Here is an 18,662-nt window from a genome sequence, read left to right on the forward strand (position 1 = left end):
GTTTGAATCTTTGATATGAAGATTTCTCCTGCTTGGAGAATAGCTCATTTTTAATGCTGTGAAATAGAGCATGATAACTGTGCTGCTGTCTATACTACAGTGAGCATTATGTGCTGCTTAATAAAGTGATGTTCCTGTCCAAGAGCTTTATTTCAAAATGAAAGAAGGTGCAGTATTCAGATACTGGTAACTCACTCCAAAAACTTTTGGCACAAATTTGTCTTTAGCATAGATTTTCTGCCTGCAGCTGGAGTTAAATTCTCTCTCCCTGGTTCAGTGCTCACAGCTTAAAATACCACCTGTTAAATGTTGCAGTGGTCCAGATACCTCTGGGACCCATTTTCTGTCTGGTCTTGCTCTGCAGGGGATTTGCAGTACAATGAGAAGCTGAGGAAGAATGTTTGAGATGTGCTAAAACACTGAGAGGTCTATAAACATGATTTGGGGGAAAAAAAGATGGGACATCCTAGGAAGCAACACACAGCTGCAGAAGTAAAAACCTACAGGACTTTGCCACCAAGAACTCTGTCTGCTAGGCAGGATCAAACAGAAATGTTCCTGCTGCAGTACAAGCCCAGGTATGGTTCCTGTATTTGCCTCCTGGCTGCTCCTGAGTCTGTATCTCAGGGCAGGTTGTGGGCATCTTTTGGTAGGTTTCAGTGCATGATGTAAAAATCCTTTTTTTCCTTTCATTGTACTTCCTGCTTTTCAACAGGCTCAAAGCCTGTTGGCAAAATGACTTTTACTGAGCACAAGTAGGGTGCTCACATGTCTTTGGAGTGAATGTGGATTTGACACTGATTTGATTCTGCTTTTTCTGCCTGCAGCTTATCACTCAGGCTCTCCAGTGAAGGACATTATTTCCTCAGTGGAATATTTTCCATATGACTAAATAATGGCCAGGGGCTGTGATTTTTGTGTCAGTGCTCGGCACTGTGGGTTTCTGCTCAGAAATCGGATGGACATGTGAGAAGTAGTCCTAAAAACAAGCACTGCATTGTTCGGAGTGACAGGGTAAAATGAAGTGATGGGGTATTGTTATTTCCATGGCACTTAGAATTTGTCTTTTTTTCCCCAACAAAGCTTGAAGTCACAAGGAGATTAATTCTTTGTCAGCAGACACCTTCCCTGTCAAACTGAAAGTCATGTCCCAGTTTCTCCATTTGCACTCCCTGGAACGTGGTGCTTGTGAAAAGCACCAGCTCAGCCGCAGGATGTTCAGCTCTCACCCTCCTCCCGAGGGAGCAGGAGCTGTCCCTGAAGGGCTGGCAGCAGCTCTGCCCCAGAAGGACCTTTGTCAAGGGGAGCCTGATACCCAGTTGTGTTTGGCAGAGAGCTCCCCTGTTGCCAGCAAGCAAAGGGGTTTCTGAGTGGGGTTGTGATCAGGGAAAATGTTCAATTTCAAACCTGCCTGGGACTCCGAGCTGGCTTAGGGACCCACAATCGAGGCACTGTCTTGTAATTATGGTTTTTCTCCAAAAACAAAGGTTGGCTCCCTAGCCTGTCTGGTTTGTGCTGGGGAGGACTGATTGTAGCGTGGTTAAACGTGATCTGTGCAACAGGGAGAGGAAGTGAGGGGACAGAATTAATGCTAGATAAAACCACAGGTGTGGAAGGCTCATTAAGAACTGTCAAGCTGTGGAGTAAAGAAATGTGGGAAAGCAATTACACCAGTGCCAAGAAGTAGAATGAGTAGGAAGATAAGGGGAGAAAGTTTTTGGCCTGACAGTCCTTCAGAGAAGAGGAGGAAAAAATTGGCTTAAAAATCGAATCTGATAATGAAGTGGTGTCTGATTACTACACACAAAAGTGACTTTTCCTTGAAATACTAGTTTTATAGTCTAATGCAGAAAAGCTAGGTAGCAGCAAAGAAAGATGATAGATTTCAAAGGGAATAGTAATTAGAAACAATTTGAAAGTCTAGCTAAAGATCGATTTAAATTGATGAATTTTTAATAGAAATTAACCTTCCATGTGTTTTCCTGAAATAAAATAACTTGATAAGGTACTAAGTCTGTATGTGTTCAAAGTAGACTTTGAACATTGGAAAAGAATAAACCAGAACTTAAAGGAATTCACTCCAGAGTGTGAGGCATGCAGCCCTTCCCAGCAGGGCTGCTCCCAGGGCTGGGAAACACGCCGAGCTGGGAGACAGGAGGGCTTGGTGCAGGTTCCTGTGTCTTTCCACGATGTTTTGAGCAAGATACAGATTTTTTGTAGTGTGTTAAGAGAGAGCACAAGCTGTGTGCAGCTCGATGCCAGAGGGATTCTGCTCCTGGGTGTGCTGCAGGCTGTGGGCTCGCACACTGCTGAGCCGCTTGCACTTTGCAGTGCAAGGTGAGCCGTGGTGGATGTTGGTGGATCTGGCTGCACACGTGCAGGGATTTTGCAGAAAATGACACTTTCAGGTCTGATGGGTCCCGTGTATGGTGGCAGCCTGGAGGTGTGCCATTCTTTCCAGTTTTGCTGGGAAAAGTGGGCAGGTGTGTGGCATGAAGGAGACACCAGTCGAAGGCTGTGCTGTATTTGGCTACACATGGCTGAACTAAAGTGCTCTTTGATCTGAGCACATCTGTTCCTTTGAGATAACCTCCTGAAACACAGGGACCTTTGCACCCTTCACAGCACCCAGCCCTTATCCTGGCTGTGAAAGAGCTGTGAGCTGGATGAGTTTCCTCTGCAGTGATGTTTAAAGGCAGCTGTCAGGTGTCCTGCTGAGAGCAGGATAACCACAGTCTCTGTGGGTGGTTCTTTGCTGCTTTGACTGCTGCCTACTTATATTTGGGGTTTATGCCCTCTACTTTCCAGGCTTCTAGCCAGGCTTCTGCCACCAAGGCTAACCCTTGGCTCCCAGCATCAGAGCCTGCTCCAGGACCTGCAGCTTGTTATTCCTCTCTGCTCCCCTCTGCTTCAATCTCTTCCCTGAAGTGGAGGGGATGAAGTGCCCTTCGTGGCAGGGGAAGGTGGAGATGGAGCGCCCTGGTTGCTGTGCTGAGGTTGGGTGGGATCCAGCCGCCAGGGTGCTCCCAGGGATGCTTTGCAATGTCCTGTCAGGCTGTGGAGCTGAGCAGGGCTGACTTAGCCTGGGGAGGATCCTGAAAGTTAAGGGTTAAACTCTGGCCAGCTGGACTTTAAGTAACAGGCAGCATTCAAAGCAGAGGGGACAAGTGGGATGTGAGAAGCCAGAATCCGCAGGCACTGGGAATTGTGGGTGGCACTGAAAAGCCAAATACATGAACAGAAATACATACATTTAATATATATTTCCATTACAGTCACAAGCACAAATTGAGAGGGGGGAAGTGCATCTCAAGAGCAACAAATGTGTTACCTCATGCCTCCAGCTAAGTATACAAGCATGGGAATAATGTCTACTTAACATAAAGCTGAAAGTTGGGTGTACAGATGGTAGGAAGCTGGGAAACAGCATGTGTAGCTTAGATGTGTCCTGCATGAATGCCATCCCCTAGCATTGTTTCTTGCTAAATGTCACCCTTCAGATCCGTCCTGACCCACTTGCAAAGATACTGAGCTGCCTCTTCAGTGCAGGAGTGCTCAGGAAATTGTGGGTGTGACCTCAGCTGGGCTAGGTGAGAACCTAGTGATGGTAAAACCAATGAGAACACAAAGCAGTGGGAGAAATATGGGCCAATAAAAATCAGCCAGTGGGCCTAAATCTTGTCAGACAAATGTGGGGTTTCTCCCTTGCCTTTAAGGTCAGACACAGGAACTGATGTACATGGACACCTGTGAGTCACTTGAGAGTGAGGCACAACAGACTGCTGGGTCGGATTAGCGGGTACAAAATGTGCCTGGGAGATCCTAAAGGAGGAAATGTGACTGGCGTGCGGGAAAACTCATTGTATGCAGATTTCAGAGCCACGCACAGACAGGTAATGAGCAGAACCTCCTGCCACACTGTGTGAAATAAATACTTTTAATGCTGTTTGCAGGTGAGGAACAGAGGCCTGGGGAGGTGACATGATTCATGAACAACGAGTGCAATAGAACTGGAAGTGATGCTTTCCAGATTAATTTCATTAGTGTGATGTACTGTGACTGCTTTGGTACATCCCTGCTCCAGCCAAATAACCAGAGGGTGCTGTGAGGGGAGGAGGCTTTACAGACAACCTCTACATTCACTCTACATTCAGGCAATTTTTTTCAGAATCTTCCTCTGCACCTATTTATGGTGATTATTTTTGTCTTAATAAATCTGACCAAGCCCATCTTTCAATCTGCTGTGATTGAGGCCAGATGATAGGAGCATGCTTTTAGGGAAATATCTTTGCCCTCATTGATTGTGTGGAGCTCTGTCTGTTCTAAAGCTTAGGACACTGTCTGCTTTATGAATGCAATTGTCATCGGTGCTTTGTGCCTCTGCTGTCTGATTGCTCTCTAGAATTAAATGCTCTTTTGGTCTGAGTGGGAGCCAAGAGTGGTACTATGCAACACTTTGGCTGCAGCTGCCTGGCTTGGAGACCTCTCAAACTGATCTTCACAAATTTTCTGCCAAGTGAGGAGGACAATAATGCTTCGCTAAGATGCCCTGCTCACGCAGGCAGTGGAGCTGGGAAGGGACTTAAACAGGATCTGCTGTGTTTAGTCCCCTTGGGCCTCTCTTTAAGGGGCAAAACCCAGCCACGTGAGCAGAGTCCAAAGCCAGAGTCCTCAGTTCCACGCTGTATTTGTCAGTACAGACATGCACTTTGGTTGCACCACAGGAACAGTCTGTGAGCAGGTGAGTGATTGTTTAGGACAGCTTGTTTGCTCCCACATGGCCTTTTCTGCCCACACAAAGTGCTGACAGAGGAGTGGATCCCTGCTCCCTGTCACTTAATTTTTGCCTTTCCTGGCTTGATTATTGAGAGCAATTTGCAGTACATGGCACTTCATTCATCAGGAACAAACCAGGGATACAAGAGAGAAAGTATTCCCATCCTCTTTGTAGGAGACTGAGCAATGTGCTTCCAAACCTCTGCACACCTGTGCTGTCATTGATTCATGTCTCATACAAATGGCTGTGGTCCTTCAGGCTGCAGCTGAGTTCCCTGCCCAGGCATGGAGCATGTTCTCACCCTGTATCTGTCACTGCTCCTTAATGAAAAAGCTGAACATCTCTTCTCTTGCAGTGTCCGATAACGGTTCCATTTTCATTTGAGTTGCTGGCTGATTTTCTGGTTAGACCATGATAAATAAAACTTGAACATTCAGAACAGATCTCTAGCTAGTGACGTTAACATGTTTTGGGAGTTTAAATTACACCTCATAACACTAATGCACTTACAAATTCTTGTGGTCGGTGCCTTCCAGCACTGGGGCAGAGACACAGGGCAGGAGGTCGAAATTCAGCCAGACTTCATTGCTTCTCAAAGTCTCATCTTCTTATCTCTGACACTGCCAGAGTTTGCTGCCAGCATTTTAGTGGGGTGGGTCCTGTGGGAAAGGGTCCTGTGTCTGGTGGTGAGCTGATGGTTTCTCAAAGGCAGAGGGATACGAGTTTCAGGTTTCTCCCACCATCTGGAGTTCAGAAATGCTAAGCCAAGGCTGGGCAAGGACACCATAGGGCACCTCTGACAGGAGCAGCTGGGCTGCACTGTCCCTTCCTCACATGGTGCAGGAGTGATACCACATCCCCACGGAGCAGCTGGGGAGCAGGAGAGGCGGCCCCGGGGCAGAGCAGGAAGATCAGGCATGTGCACACCTGTGTGTGCCTGTGCATGTTGTCCCCCTGCCAGCTTCCCTTGGCTGAAGAAGAGTCCAGGTACACGTTTTGAAGAGCCACAGTAATTTGGTTTTGTTTCCATTTTCAAGTTCTTTGTAAGACAAGGAGTTCATACACTTCATTTCAGAGGTGGAATTTGGAATGTTTGCTCCTAGATCTGGAACCTGGCATTGTTAAAGGAGATGTTCCAGCTGCTGGAAGAAAGAAGGGAAAGCTCAGAAAATAAAATTAGATGCTTGAGATAACAAAAACTACACCAGCATCTTTAGGATTCATGGCAAAGAATTATGCTTCAGGTCAGTTTTGGTTTCTGGAAGACAATCTGTTGATTAATTCCCAGGTCAAAAGGACTCCTTTGAAGATTCTCTGTGCCTTGACCACTGCCATAAAAAGCAATGTTGAAAGTGTGGTGGGCCTGGGCTTGAACACAGCTCTCCGTGTGCTCAGGCTTAAGAAGAAAAAGCTGTTCCATGGACAGCCAAGCGTATGGAGTCTGGTTTCCTGCAGGTTTGGTTTCCCATTGTGTCACCTCCATAACCCCTGGCTCCTCCATCTCTTCTGGGAAAACTCTTGTAGACAAGAAGGGAGGGAGCAAACTGGGGTCTGTGTCTGCTCCATGGTGTCTCCACACCTTCCTCACTTTCTCAGACAGCTCCCCTGTGTCTTTCCCAACTACACAAACCAAGTGGGAACTAAATTATCTCAAGGACTTCAGTCCCTCTTCCAAACCTGGGTGAGAATGGCTGATGAATGAAGTGCTGTTGGGGAGGAGTGGTGGTGTTGAGGAAAGACAGACTGAGATGGAGCTTGGTTTCCCAAGGAAAACTATGCTAAAGGAATAATGCAATTGTGCAAGTGTGCCCCCGAAGTTCGGTAGCTGTTGGCAGCGCAGTGCGGAGTGGAAAGAGCTGCTGCTCCTGTGTGAGCTTGTGACCCTGTTGAGAACTCCCTGTCCCTTGGGGCATCACTGAACATCTTCCCTCAGATCCATTCCAGGTGAGATGGAGAAAATGGAGCACATTCCCTGGTGCATGTTGGGATTTTTGGGTTAACTCCAGCCATGTGGAGAGGCTGCACAATGGGGTTTCAGACTTGTCTGAGGCCTTTTGTATTTCTGGAACACAAACAACAACTAACTTTCAGTTTATAACAATCTCAGTATGTATCTATTTACATAGCTGGTGAATCCATAAATGATTCTCATGAAGCCTCTTTCACACATGTGGATACATAAGGCTGTTGCTGTGCATTTCTCCAGCTTTGGATTTCCTTTCTGAAGCAAATTTAAGCAGCTGAATCCAAGCTGACCAGCAGACCTGGCAGTATTTGGAGCTCTAAAAATTAATATTAGGATTTTTGATATCATTCCCATTTCCTACTGGCAACCAGAGGAAAGCTCTTGGTGTGGAGGATATTAACAAAATTAAGTGCTGGTTGTGACTTGTGTTTTGCCAAGCAGAGACAGGTCAAATGCTTTGGGTGGAAAACAAAACCCAGCTCCGACTGGCAACAGAGTCAGTACAATCCCCACCTCCTCGTCTCCACTGTCACTCTGAGCATGTCCTTGGAGCACCTCAGAGCTCCCCATGGGGTCCTGCCCAGTGGCCAGCCGGGTCTGCAGGGACAGGTGAGTGACCAGCCTATCTTCCTTGGGGCAGAGGGGAGGGGGTGGCCAAGCAGAGGTAAAAACGAGCCCGGGGATGCTGAGGCCACGGAGTGCTGCTTTAAAATACACTCTTGGTGCCTCAGTTTCTCTTGCTGTGAAAATCGCGGCTCCGAGGTCGGTTAGTGGGGTGGGGGAGCGGGGGAAGGGGATGCCGGGGCTGAGGGGCACAGCGGGGCTGTCCCGGCGGTGGCGACGGTGTCCCTCAGCCTCCCCAGCGCCGCGGGCAGGGCGGGACAGAGCCCGGTGCGGGTGGGACAGTGCCCGGTGCGGATGGGACAGTGCCCGGTGCGGGTGGGACAGTGCCCGGTGCGGATGGGACAGTGCCCGGTGCGGGTGGGACAGAGCGCGGTGCGGGTGGGACAGAGCCCGGTGCGGGTGGGACAGAGCGCGGTGCGGGTGGGACAGAGCGCGGTGCGGGTGGGACAGAGCGCGGTGCGGATGGGACAGAGCCCGGTGCGGGTGGGACAGAGCACGGTGCGGGTGGGACAGAGCGCGGTGCGGGTGGGACACGCAGTGCGGGTGGGACACGCGGTGCGGGTGGGACAGAGCGCGGTGCGGGTGGGACAGTGCCCGGTGCGGGTGGGACACGCGGGGCGGACGGGACACGCGGTGCCCAGCGGAGCTGTCCGTGGCTGGCGGTGCTGAGCGAGCGGCGGAACCGCGCCCGCCCCGCGGAGCCCCGGTAAGTTCCTGTCGCGGGGACAGGAGCGGGCAGCACCGGCGGCTCCTCCGGGAAAGGTCAGGCGCTGCCCCGGAGGGACACGGTGCCCCGAGCATCCCCGCGCCCGGGCGCGGGCAGGACACGGGTCCCCGCGGGTGCAGCAGCATAGGGAGCCCCGTGAGTGACCGGGGCTGTGGGGACGCTCCCGGGCTGCGGGGGGCTCGGGGGAGCCGGGGGCGGCAGTGGCGGTCCGGGCTGTGAGCTCCGCTCCTCGCTCCGTGCGTGTGTGAGTGCGGGACACGCTTTGGGGCGTGAGCGGCGTTGGACTCCCCTAAAAGGGGCCTGCCGGAGTCCCGGGCGGGCACTGAGGCAGAACGCAGATTTTACCGTCTGGAGCCGGTGGGGATGGGCAGCCCTGGCACAGGAGGATTTCGGGTAGGGGTCCAAGGGCTGCCTGTCCTCACACTGCTGTCTGTCCTTCAGGCCCTGAGCACTTCTCAGCTGTGCGCTTTTGCTATTCTGTGACTTTCCAGGGCCTGCACTATTTGCTAGGTAGGCAGCAGTGTCTGAGCTTCCCCTGTGCTGGGAATTGCAGAAATCGATTCCTGCCGTTGACTATTGAAAGAGTCTGGAGGTCAGGAGAGTTTCCAGGCTCATCAGGTTTCCTCCTCCTCTCCAAGGCAGACTCTGGCTTTGTGGCACGTTTGCTGAAGAAAAGCAACTATTAAAGTCTGGAGAAGAAAAGGGCAAAACTGATAATCACACAAAATGCAAAGCATGATTTTTCATGTAGACAGAGTGTGTGTGACCAGGCCAGTCCAGCCATGCCAGTGTCCTCCCAGGTGCCAGGGATGTAGGTTTGGGTTTAGGTTTCTTCTTGTGAACACAGGAATCAGGGCTGGGATGCAGAACACAAGGGTTTCCTCGTTATGTACCTGTGGCAGCAGCTGCTTGGAAAACTTCATCTCATTTTGAAGTCTGATTAAATTGAGGGGAAAGGAGCTTTCACAGTCTGTCTCTTCTCAGAACAGCGTCTGAGCAATGGAGCTTAAATCAAATTCAGCAGCTCTGTGTGTCCAGAGAGTACGTGGCCGAGCAGTCTGATGTTGAAGCGCTGCACTGTGCTGGCTGTACCCCTGAGGACAGTCTGGGCTGAATCCCTCCCAGAGGAGTCACAGATTTAGTCTTGATTGAGCACAGTCATGTGTTTGGAATGTTTCTGAGCTGGAAGAAAACTCTTGTCGCTGTTTCTGTCAGAAATGATTGTGGATATGTTTGGTACCTGCACTGCTATTTCTGCAGTTTGTGACTCTCCACTAAGGGTGACAGCAGAGAGGAGGCCTGTGCAGGCGTCCCCCATCACACTCTCACCTGAGGGAGCACCTTGATGGGAGTGTACAGGATCCAATTTATGACTTACTTTTGGACACCGAAGGGATAGCTCTCCACATTTCTATAAAACTGATTTATTGTCTGTGTGTCAGTGACATCAGCACACTGATCAGTGCAAGAGATGCATTTTTATCAGTTCTGTATTAGAATGAGAGATGTGTATTTTCCAGGCAGCTCAAGCACAATCATAAAAATGGGATTTATCCTAAGCAACATGTGAGAAATAGAAATTCCTCTCCTGTGATTATTGTTCCTTTTTGCCGGCTTGATCTCACAGGACACTTGCAGCTCACCTGATATATTGCAGGATGGAGACCTGCCAGGGATCTGAAGAAAATCAAATCCTACAAGCTTTACCAGTTCTCTCCTTTGCTGCATGTGCGCTGAGGAGAAGGAGCAATTCATTCCAGGCTGTATATGCTGGGCCGTGCCCCATCTCATCACCAGTGCATCTGTGTGGCCACAGTCCCTCCTTTTTCCCTGGCTCTGTGTTCTTAATACACAGATGCTTTGCTAAAGCCTCTTGGAGAGCTGATGTGCATGTGCTGTGTTCAGCTTGGCTGCTTCCAAGGGCTCTTGAGGAAGATCAAATATGGCCTAGGGGTGAACTGTGCATTATGAGCATTTCAGGAGTGATTTCAACTCTAAATGAAGGTTGTTTCCAATTAGGTTAATGAAGAATGTCGTTCTCATGTCCAGAGTCACTTGGTCTGTACAGGGAGATATAAATCACCTGTCCCTGTACACAGACACTCTGAAAGCACAGGAGAACAAAGAAGATCATTTCCACTGGGCTGTGAAGCATTGAGCATCCAGGGTGTCTGTGGAGGAAATGAGCCCAGAGCCCCCTTCCACCACGGGTACTATGTCCTCCTGCCACCCATCACCCCTGGGAGCTGCCAGCTGAGGGGGTGGCCTGGGCTGCTCCGAGCAGCCAGTCCCTGTGTCCGACCACACAGCGCCTGCTGCCGCCGCACACGGCCAGGACTTGCCAAGAGAGTCAAGGTGTGAAAGCTGCTGCTCATCAGCGAAATCCATGGTTGAAGGAATGGTAATCAAGTGGGATTACCAGCCTGATCCCATCCCAGGCCAGTCAGTGCCGCAGACAGCGCTGGCCAGAGGCTCCTGCTGGCCAGGAATGTGTCACCGTGTCCTCCCGGGAACTGAAGGAGCTGGGCGCTCCTCGTTAGCCAGAATTCACTCTCACTCTCATGTATCTTGCTTTGCAGATGGGGAATGTGTCCAACACCTCAGTGTTCACCTCCACCTTATCGGAGAGAGAAGACCTGATTTTTGGCACTGTCTATTTAGTCTTTGGTAAGGAAAGATGACCTGTTGATCCCCACGTCCCTGCCCAGCTGCCTGCCAGAGACAGTCAGGCCTCTTCAGTCACTGATGCTTCCAGAAGTGTCCAGTCATTAGCAGAATAATTAAACTGTCCCTTCCCATGTTACTCGAAAGTATGATCTGGGGACTGAAAAGTTGAATAACTTTGAGAAATATGCGGTAACTCCTACTACAGCCACCCGAGGTGAGACGGGCAAGGGCTCTGTTGGCACCACCAGCTTCAGATCTCTTGAAGGGGATTTGTAGCTCAAGCTGGCTCTTGATTTCAGCAGGAGTTGGTAAAGCTAATACAGTGTACTTAGCACAGATGTGAGACTCACTGTGTGGGAAAAATGCCTTGTGAGGCTGGGAAGAAGGATAAATATCTCAGTACTCTGCTCTCCAGTGACTCCAAAGCCTCCAAAGCTCTGGATTTGGCCAGGTCCCACGTGGGAGTCCTGTTCCTGAGGGGAACTTTAGTGTTGGCCATTCAGTGGCTTTGGAAGCTGGTTCTTACCATGGGATTTAATTTGCAGCCTAATCCATTAGGGAGGAACTCTTATCCTGCCCAACCTGCCCCACGAGCAGCAAAGATTCCCCTTCCAAGGACACTGAAACCTTTTTTCCATGAAATCACAATTATGTAATGAAAAAGAGAAAGCCCTTGTTATAAAACTTTAATCACCACTGTTGATTTAAATACACTAATAGCAAAGAGCCTTCTTTTGTTTAGTCTGGATTTTCCTTGATCTTCATAATGCCTTTCTTCTTGTTTATTTTGTTACCACAGTGCAGACTCACAGGAGTGACACTGCCAGGAAGAAATTACAAAGGCCAAGGGGCCCAGCTCCCTGGCCTCACATCAGAGGAGCAGTTGCACAAAGCTCCCGTTATTTTTCTAGCTGGGAGGAAGTGCCCCTTGCTCCTTCCAGCTGGAACAAGTGACTTTGGCCAGATCCTGCACCCGGAGCCCATTGCAGTCTCATCCCATCATTGCCCTCCTACCAAGCCTCTGTAGGATCTCAGGAAGGGGAAGGGATCTGGTCCAATGTAAAGTAGCTCCAGTTGTGCTCACAGAGCTCTGTGGGTCCTGTGGGCTCCCCTGCTCAGCCCACCCCAGAGAGGGAAGCCTGTAGCCCTCTCCACCCTCTGTAGACTTCTGCAGTGTTTCCTTCTGAACATCTCAAGATGCTCCTGGTTCCTCTCCTGGCTCGGTTACACACAGCACCATTCTCTGCCTCCTCCACAGGCATCATGTCCCTGTCTGGGAACTCGCTGCTGCTGCTGGTGGCCCATCAGAAGAGGTCCCTGCTGAAGCCTGCTGAGTTCTTCATCGTCAACCTGGCCATCAGTGACCTGAGCATGACAGTGACGCTCTTCCCCTTGGCCACCTCCTCCTTCTTTGCACACAGGTACCTCATGGAAGTGGCTCTGCACTGGCCAGTGGCCCAGCTTGCAAATTGTCTGGGAACCAGGAGATCTCTGGCAGGTGCAGAGGGACTCGGGAGTGAGTCTGGTGGCACAGGGCACATGTGAGCTCCCAGACCTCCATTCCACAGTGGGTGCTTTGCTGCTCCCTGTCCCTCCAGTTCCTCACACAGACCCACTGCAAAAGGGGTTTGGTGGGAGCTGCTGTGGTCAGGGAAGCTCCTGCACCCCTGGCTCCATCTGTGCACATCGCTGGGATGCTCAAGGAACAAATTTGGGGCAAGGTCATGCCCATATTTACTTGGCCAGGTGCTGGTACTGTGCAGCCTGTTGGAACCACCCCACCTGTGCCCAGCTTTACTGCTGGAGTGGGACCAGCTGCTGGGAAATTCCCGACCTTCCTTCCCACAAAGGAGAAGCCTCCTGTCCAGCCGAGTGCAGGGCTGTCAGCCCCTGCCCCGGGGGGAAGGACGGGCTCACCTGCAGGCTCTCCTTGCAGGTGGCTCTTCGACCAGGCCGTGTGCACCCTCTACGCCTTCTGCGGGGTCCTGTTCGGGCTGTGCAGCCTCGCCAGCCTGACGGTGCTCAGCACGGTTTGCTGCCTGAAGGTCTGTTACCCGGCATACGGTAGGTGCTGGGATGGGTTACCTGATCCTCACTTACACCCCTCTCTGTTAACAGAGCCCTCTTTGTTCTAATGAGCCAGATCCACCTCTTCAGGGAAAGCTTTGCCCCAGGGCAACCTATTCCCAGTAAATATTTAGAGTCACAGAATCACAGAAATATGTTTAGGTTGGAAAATATCTTTAGGATCATTGAGTCCAGCTGTTACTACAGCACTTCCAAGTCCAGCACAAAACCATGTCCCCAAGTGCCACATCTGTGTGGCTGTATCACAACAGGTTGCAGGTTTTTGAATGTCCATACACACACTTGAGCTTAGACTAGAGCAGACTGCAGCTGGGAAGCCACAAGCTCTGGCAGAGCAAGAAGAGCTGCTTTCCCTGGTCCCTGGTGGGAGAGCCATAGGCTAAATGTATTTAATTCACTGAAATAATTAATACAGGAGGGCTGGGTGTGCAGTATTACAGCTCATGTCTGTAGCCCCGTTTTCACCTGGATGTCCTCCACAGAGCTAAGGTGATTGTTTGCACTGCAGGGAGCACCTGAGGAAGTGAGGGAGCCCAGGGATGTTCCCTACACAGCTCCTTCTCCAATTCTTAATTTCCTCAGCTCAGCTGCCAATCCTCCCTCTAGCATTTATCTTCAGAACAGACTTTGCATTAAAGACCAAAAATAGAAATAAAATGGGAAATCAGAGATAGCAGTTTAATTTGCAGACCAGCGCCCCAGGGCTCCTCCTGTCACCCTCTCCCCTGACTAACTGCCTGTGTGCCCTGAGCTGGTGGCTGCTGCCAGCCACCAGTGTGTCCCCAGCAGCTCTCAGTGCCTCAAGGACGATGCTGGAGCACAGTCACCTTGGTATGTGCCAGCACAACAGCTCAGGAGGTGGCTAAAAAGGTGGGAGGAAAGATAAAGATGAAAGTTGGCTGCGGAAAGGCAGCCCAGGTGATGGTGGCTTTTCCCTGCACAGCCTCTGCTCTTGATCAGCCAGTGCTTGGCAGCCTGGCACTTGGGGCTTATCTACAGCCCAGCCCATCTTCTGTGAGGAAATGCAGAATCAAATTGTGCTTTTAATTGCTTAGTTTCAAAGCAAAATGTTACTTGTACGTATGTCTGAAGATTTAGCACTTTATAGTGAGTCTTAGAACATCGGAGAGTTTGAGATTTGATGGGGGTTGGGACAAAAATGAAAACAAAATGTCTCCCCCAAAGCTTCGCTCGGCAGGGAGGGAAAGGTCCTTCAAGTGTCAGGATCTGGGGTGGTGGCCTTGAGTAGCCCTGCCCTGTGCCCAGGCACTGCAGCCGGTGCCGTGTCCACACAACGTCCCAGCAATTCCCGGCAGGCCAAAGGGGCTGTGCGGCCGATCCTGCGGCCGGGCCGGACCCCGGCGTTTCTCCCGGCTCCTGGCGCCTGGGCCTGGAGCTGTGGGTGGCTCGGGGTGCAGTCCCCTCTCTCCCCTGCCCTGGCCCACGGGGAGCCCTCCTGAGCCCCATCCCCACGCCTCAGGGAGCAGGTTCTCGCGGAGCCACGCCGCGGTGCTGCTGCTGGCCGTGTGGGCCTATGCCCTGGCCTTCGCCACGGCGCCCCTGGCCCAGTGGGGCGGCTACGGCCCCGAGCCCTACGGGACAGCCTGCTGCATCACCTGGGAGGCCTCCAGCAGGGAGGCCACGCTCTACATCCTCGCCCTCCTCATCTTCTGCTACCTCCTCCCGTGCCTCCTCATCCTCGTGTCCTACGCGCTGATCCTGTGGACGGTGCGGGTGTCGCGGAGAGCCGTGCGGCAGCACACGTCCCCCCGGCGCGGAGCCCGCGGCGTGCACGGCCTGCTCCTCAAGGTACTGGGGCTCGGGGGCCTGTGCGGGGGGCTCGGGGTGCCCTGCCCAGCCCACTGCCCACAGGCGGGCAGAGGCAGCAGGGTCCCTCCCGCTGGGCATCTGCTGCTCCTGATGAGTTCTCCGGGTCTCTGTGTCAGTGTGGGTAACAACACATTGCTCCTCGTTTAAAGCCATCAGGTGGAGGAGTTTTCATTTTAAATTACATTGGAAAATATCATAAAGGAGCTTGCATGAGTCATTGTTCCCCAGACTACAAGCTAATACTAGAATTTACCAAGGATATGTAAAAACCCCTGAATACCCTTTAAAAAACCACAGCACGAAAGAAAACAGCTTGCAAGCCTGGCTTTGAAGGAAACATCCACATCCAGTCAGGGGAGGGGGACTGAGCATAGCCCATTTCCAGGCCTCCCAAGCCACACAGGTTGCTGGAGGGATTTCCAGTGCTGCCAAAAACTGTTGGGGTCCGATGCTGAGCTGGTCCCAGCCAGGTCACTTGGTCCTTTGTACCCATCTGCCACAGCAGACTGAGGCCGTGCCCGACTTTCCCAGGTGGGACAGGGTGTGAGTGGCCTGAAGCAAGAGCAGGTCTATGCATGAGGTGTGCTGAATTGCTGCCCTGCTCTCTGATGTTCCAGTACGGGTCCAGAAGGCTGAGCACCTTTCCCTGGGGATGTGAGGAGTGCTCAGGGTCCTGCTGCACATGGCTGAGTTTGGGGGGTGTGTCAGCATCCCCCAAGTGCTGCAGGAGTCTCACAGCACCACCATCTCCATCTCCTCCTTTTCCAGCTGAGCATTGCCGTGTGCCTGGGGTTCCTGGCTGCCTGGACTCCCTACGCCGTGGTTGCGCTGTGGGCACTGCTCGGGGACGCCAGCCAGGTGCCAGCGCTGGCCTTTGTGCTCTCAGCCGTCTTTGCCAAGTCCTCGACGCTCTACAACCCGCTGGTGTACCTGCTCTTCAAGCCCAGCTTCCACAAGTTCCTGTCCAAGGACAGGGTGCTCCTGCAGGCCCTGCATGCCCTCCTCTGCTGTGGCTGCTGGGGCGCTGCGCTCCAGCCCTTCCCGTCCCCGGCCTTTGGCGGCCGCCCCGGCGCTTGCAGAAGCTGCAGTGATGCTTTTGAGTGTTTCAGTAACTACCCCAGGTGCTACACACCCCGCCGGGCGCCCGGCAGCTCGGCCCAGAGTGGCCCCCTGGCCGTGCTGGCCGGTGGAGCTGCCGGGCAGCCAGGGCTGAGGAGGACGGTGCAGGTGATGGTGCTGCTCACGCGGAGGCAGTCGGGCCTGGGCACTGCCCACGTGGCGGGGGAGGCCTTGCCCTCGGCCATCACCAAGGACCTGCTCTGAGCCCAGCCCTGTCCAGCTCTATCCTACCAGAGCACTGGAACACAAACCCAAACCCAGCATTCTCTCACCCCCGTACCCAGCGGGTCCCAGATGTTCCACAGATGAAGTGACATGAAGATGTAAGACCAACCCCTCTGGTTTGGCTCTTGCAGCTCTGAGCCTGGTGTTGGCACTTGCAAAAACAAGAACAAAAATAGACCCCAGTGCCTGAGATGTGCCCAGGGTGCAGCCCAGGGTACAGTCTCTCCTGCAGTTTGCTCTCTGGGCCCTTGGCCTTTGTTTTTCCAACCTGGTACTCTGATGACCAAGTAGGAACTTGGTTGTCTTAAAAATTGTGCCTGGCAGGGCAGGCTGGGGGCCAGGAGGCCCTGAGGGGCATCTACCTCCAGTGCCAGCTCCTACAGCCCCTGCAGCCACTGCCTCTCCCACTGGGGAGTGGGGCTGTCCGCACAGCTACCCACCCTGGGATCACGAAGCACCTCCCTACCGGTCTCAGGGACTGCTCTCTGTGCCGGCTGTGCTACCCCACTCCCTCCACTTGAGTGAAAGCCACCACTGCCTACCGACAGGAATGGGAGCTTGTCTTTAGAGCAAGGATTTGGGGTTACAATAATCCTGGAGCGAGTAATGGCAGTCCCAGGGAATGATCTGCAGGCAGGGAATGGCAAATCTGTGGGTGAGCACCACCCTGGAGATGGGGCTGTGGCCGCAGGGTGCCCCCGGTGCTGGGACAATGGGGCAGCTCGTGTCACCTGCACTGCTGCACAGGGCAGCAGCTGCCTGGGCTGCAGCATCCCACAGGATTGCAGTTGGCCTTTGGAGGTCAGTGAGGGCAGTGCACCCATGGGTAGAGCCTGGGACAAAAAGGAACGAGAAGCTGTGCCAGGGCCTGATGCAAAGCCATCCACAGGAAAACCCCACCTGGCAAGTTCCCTGTGCCCTGTTCCCGGCCCTCCAGCATGTGAGGGGATCACGCAGTGTCTCTGCTGACCATTCATCGTGTTCCAGAAGTTGTCCTTTCTAAAGTAAATTCCCTCATGCAAAACCGGCGTCCGGCTCGGTTCAGATCCATGTTGGTGGCTGCACTGCAGGATAACGGGAACACGGATGGGGACAGTGCGGAGCGTGGCCGGGGCCAGAGCGTGGCCAGGCTGGGTGCCACGGGCGAGCCACACAGAGAGGGGCACAGCCCATCTGCTGGGCACGGGCGCGGGGCTGCAGCAAACCTCCTCTGCCCCAGCAGCCAGGCCTCCCTCGTGCCGAGCGCCACGGCCATGGTGTGTCCGGCAGCAACGGGACCCTGCCGCACCCTGCGTGTCCCCCGGGCCATCCTGGGCCATCCTGGGCCATCCTGCTGCTGCCCATCGAGAAAAGCCTCCAGAAAGGGACCAGGGGCTGATTTCCCTTTGGAGGACGCAAACATGAAGGGCTGCTGCCATCTCCTGGGGGCTCTCAGGGCATGGCCACCCCGGGGTGGACAGGGACCAAGGACTGACCAGCCAGGCTGGGGACTGGGCTGTGCCGGGCTCAGGGACACCGACGCAGCGCTGGGTCCCTGCTCCGCCTGCCAGCCCCCGGCCGACTGCTTTAGGCCCTGCTGGCTAAAAATACGGTGCTCCAGAGATCAGGGAGAAAGATACTGATCTGCCAGTCCCTCAGGTCCTTTATTACTCCAGGAAACCTCCAGATGAGCGTTTTCACCTTCAGGTCGGTGTGAGAATGCCCAACACTGAGAGCCCTAATGCTGGGAGTGTTTAATCTCCATTCCCACACACTCCTGCTGCCGACGGCAGAGGAGCTGCAGCAACCCAGCAAACCCCAACCAGTTCAATGAACTCCACGTGCTGTGGCAGGACCAAACAGCAAGTCCAGGGTCCAGCATCACCCGGGGCTCCTCCCTGCCAGGCTGGCTCCACGCCGTGGGGCACAGCACAGCTGGGAATGGTGCCAACAGCTGCCACCAGTTACCTGAGGATTAGAGACAACCCCCTCCCTCCAGGGCAGCTTCCCTGGTGCTGCTGATGGGCTGAGCCTGCGAGGAGGCTGGTGGCTTCACCCTCGGAGCTCAGGTAGGGTCTCTGCTGGGCCCAGCAGGGTTTGGGAAGGGGATTCTTGATTGTGAGAACCAATTTCTTTGAATTTGGTGATGCTGCAGTGGGTGGGGAGGGAGTTGGGGTCTGCAGTGCTGCTCAGTGAGAGCCTGGGCCTGGTGCAAGAAAGGAGACAGAGCTCCCTTGGGGTGGGTTTGGTGCCCAGGGGCTGCACTCTGGGGACTGAGTTCCCACTCTGTGCTGGCTCACTCAGGAGTCTGAGGGCACAGCTACATGCTCCAAGGTGGCAGGGACACAGTCTGTCCTAGGAAAGGAAAAGTGGGGAATAAGATGAGTGTCAAGGAAAGTCAGCAAAATCATAAATGAATGTGAAAACCAAACGTAGCAGAAATTTCTTCCAGTGGTTCTGAGCCACAGAGGTTAATGTGTAATTTGATGGAAAGTGAAGTCTTAACTCTGAGTTGTGCCAAGTGTGGTGATATTTTGGTGCAGTTGCTTTTTAAATAGCTCCCCCACCCCCCCATTCCTCCAGCTTCATTGCCTCAAATGATTTAATTCCTGTGGTGGTTAATTGAAGGTATAAAATACTTCCAGCTGGGGCTCTTGTCC

The 18,662-nt window shown here is 53.0% G+C and overlaps 1 protein-coding gene across 1 annotated transcript; it reads left to right on the forward strand.

Annotated features, from left to right (window-relative positions):
* Window positions 1-7,269: 7,269 nt before the first annotated feature.
* Window positions 7,270-16,002, forward strand: LOC309579423 (opsin-5-like; the record flags this gene model as incomplete). Its single annotated transcript, XM_082292725.1, has 6 exons — window positions 7,270-7,352; window positions 10,674-10,761; window positions 12,020-12,182; window positions 12,698-12,825; window positions 14,330-14,658; window positions 15,448-16,002. The coding sequence occupies exons 1-6, from the start codon at window positions 7,284-7,286 to the stop codon at window positions 16,000-16,002; spliced, it is 1,332 nt and encodes a 443-aa protein (XP_082148851.1). The 5' UTR covers window positions 7,270-7,283.
* Window positions 16,003-18,662: the final 2,660 nt, after the last annotated feature.

This window comes from Coloeus monedula (assembly GCF_965178545.1).
Source record: "Coloeus monedula genome assembly, chromosome: 17".
In the NCBI taxonomy this organism is placed as follows: domain Eukaryota; kingdom Metazoa; phylum Chordata; class Aves; order Passeriformes; family Corvidae; genus Coloeus; species Coloeus monedula.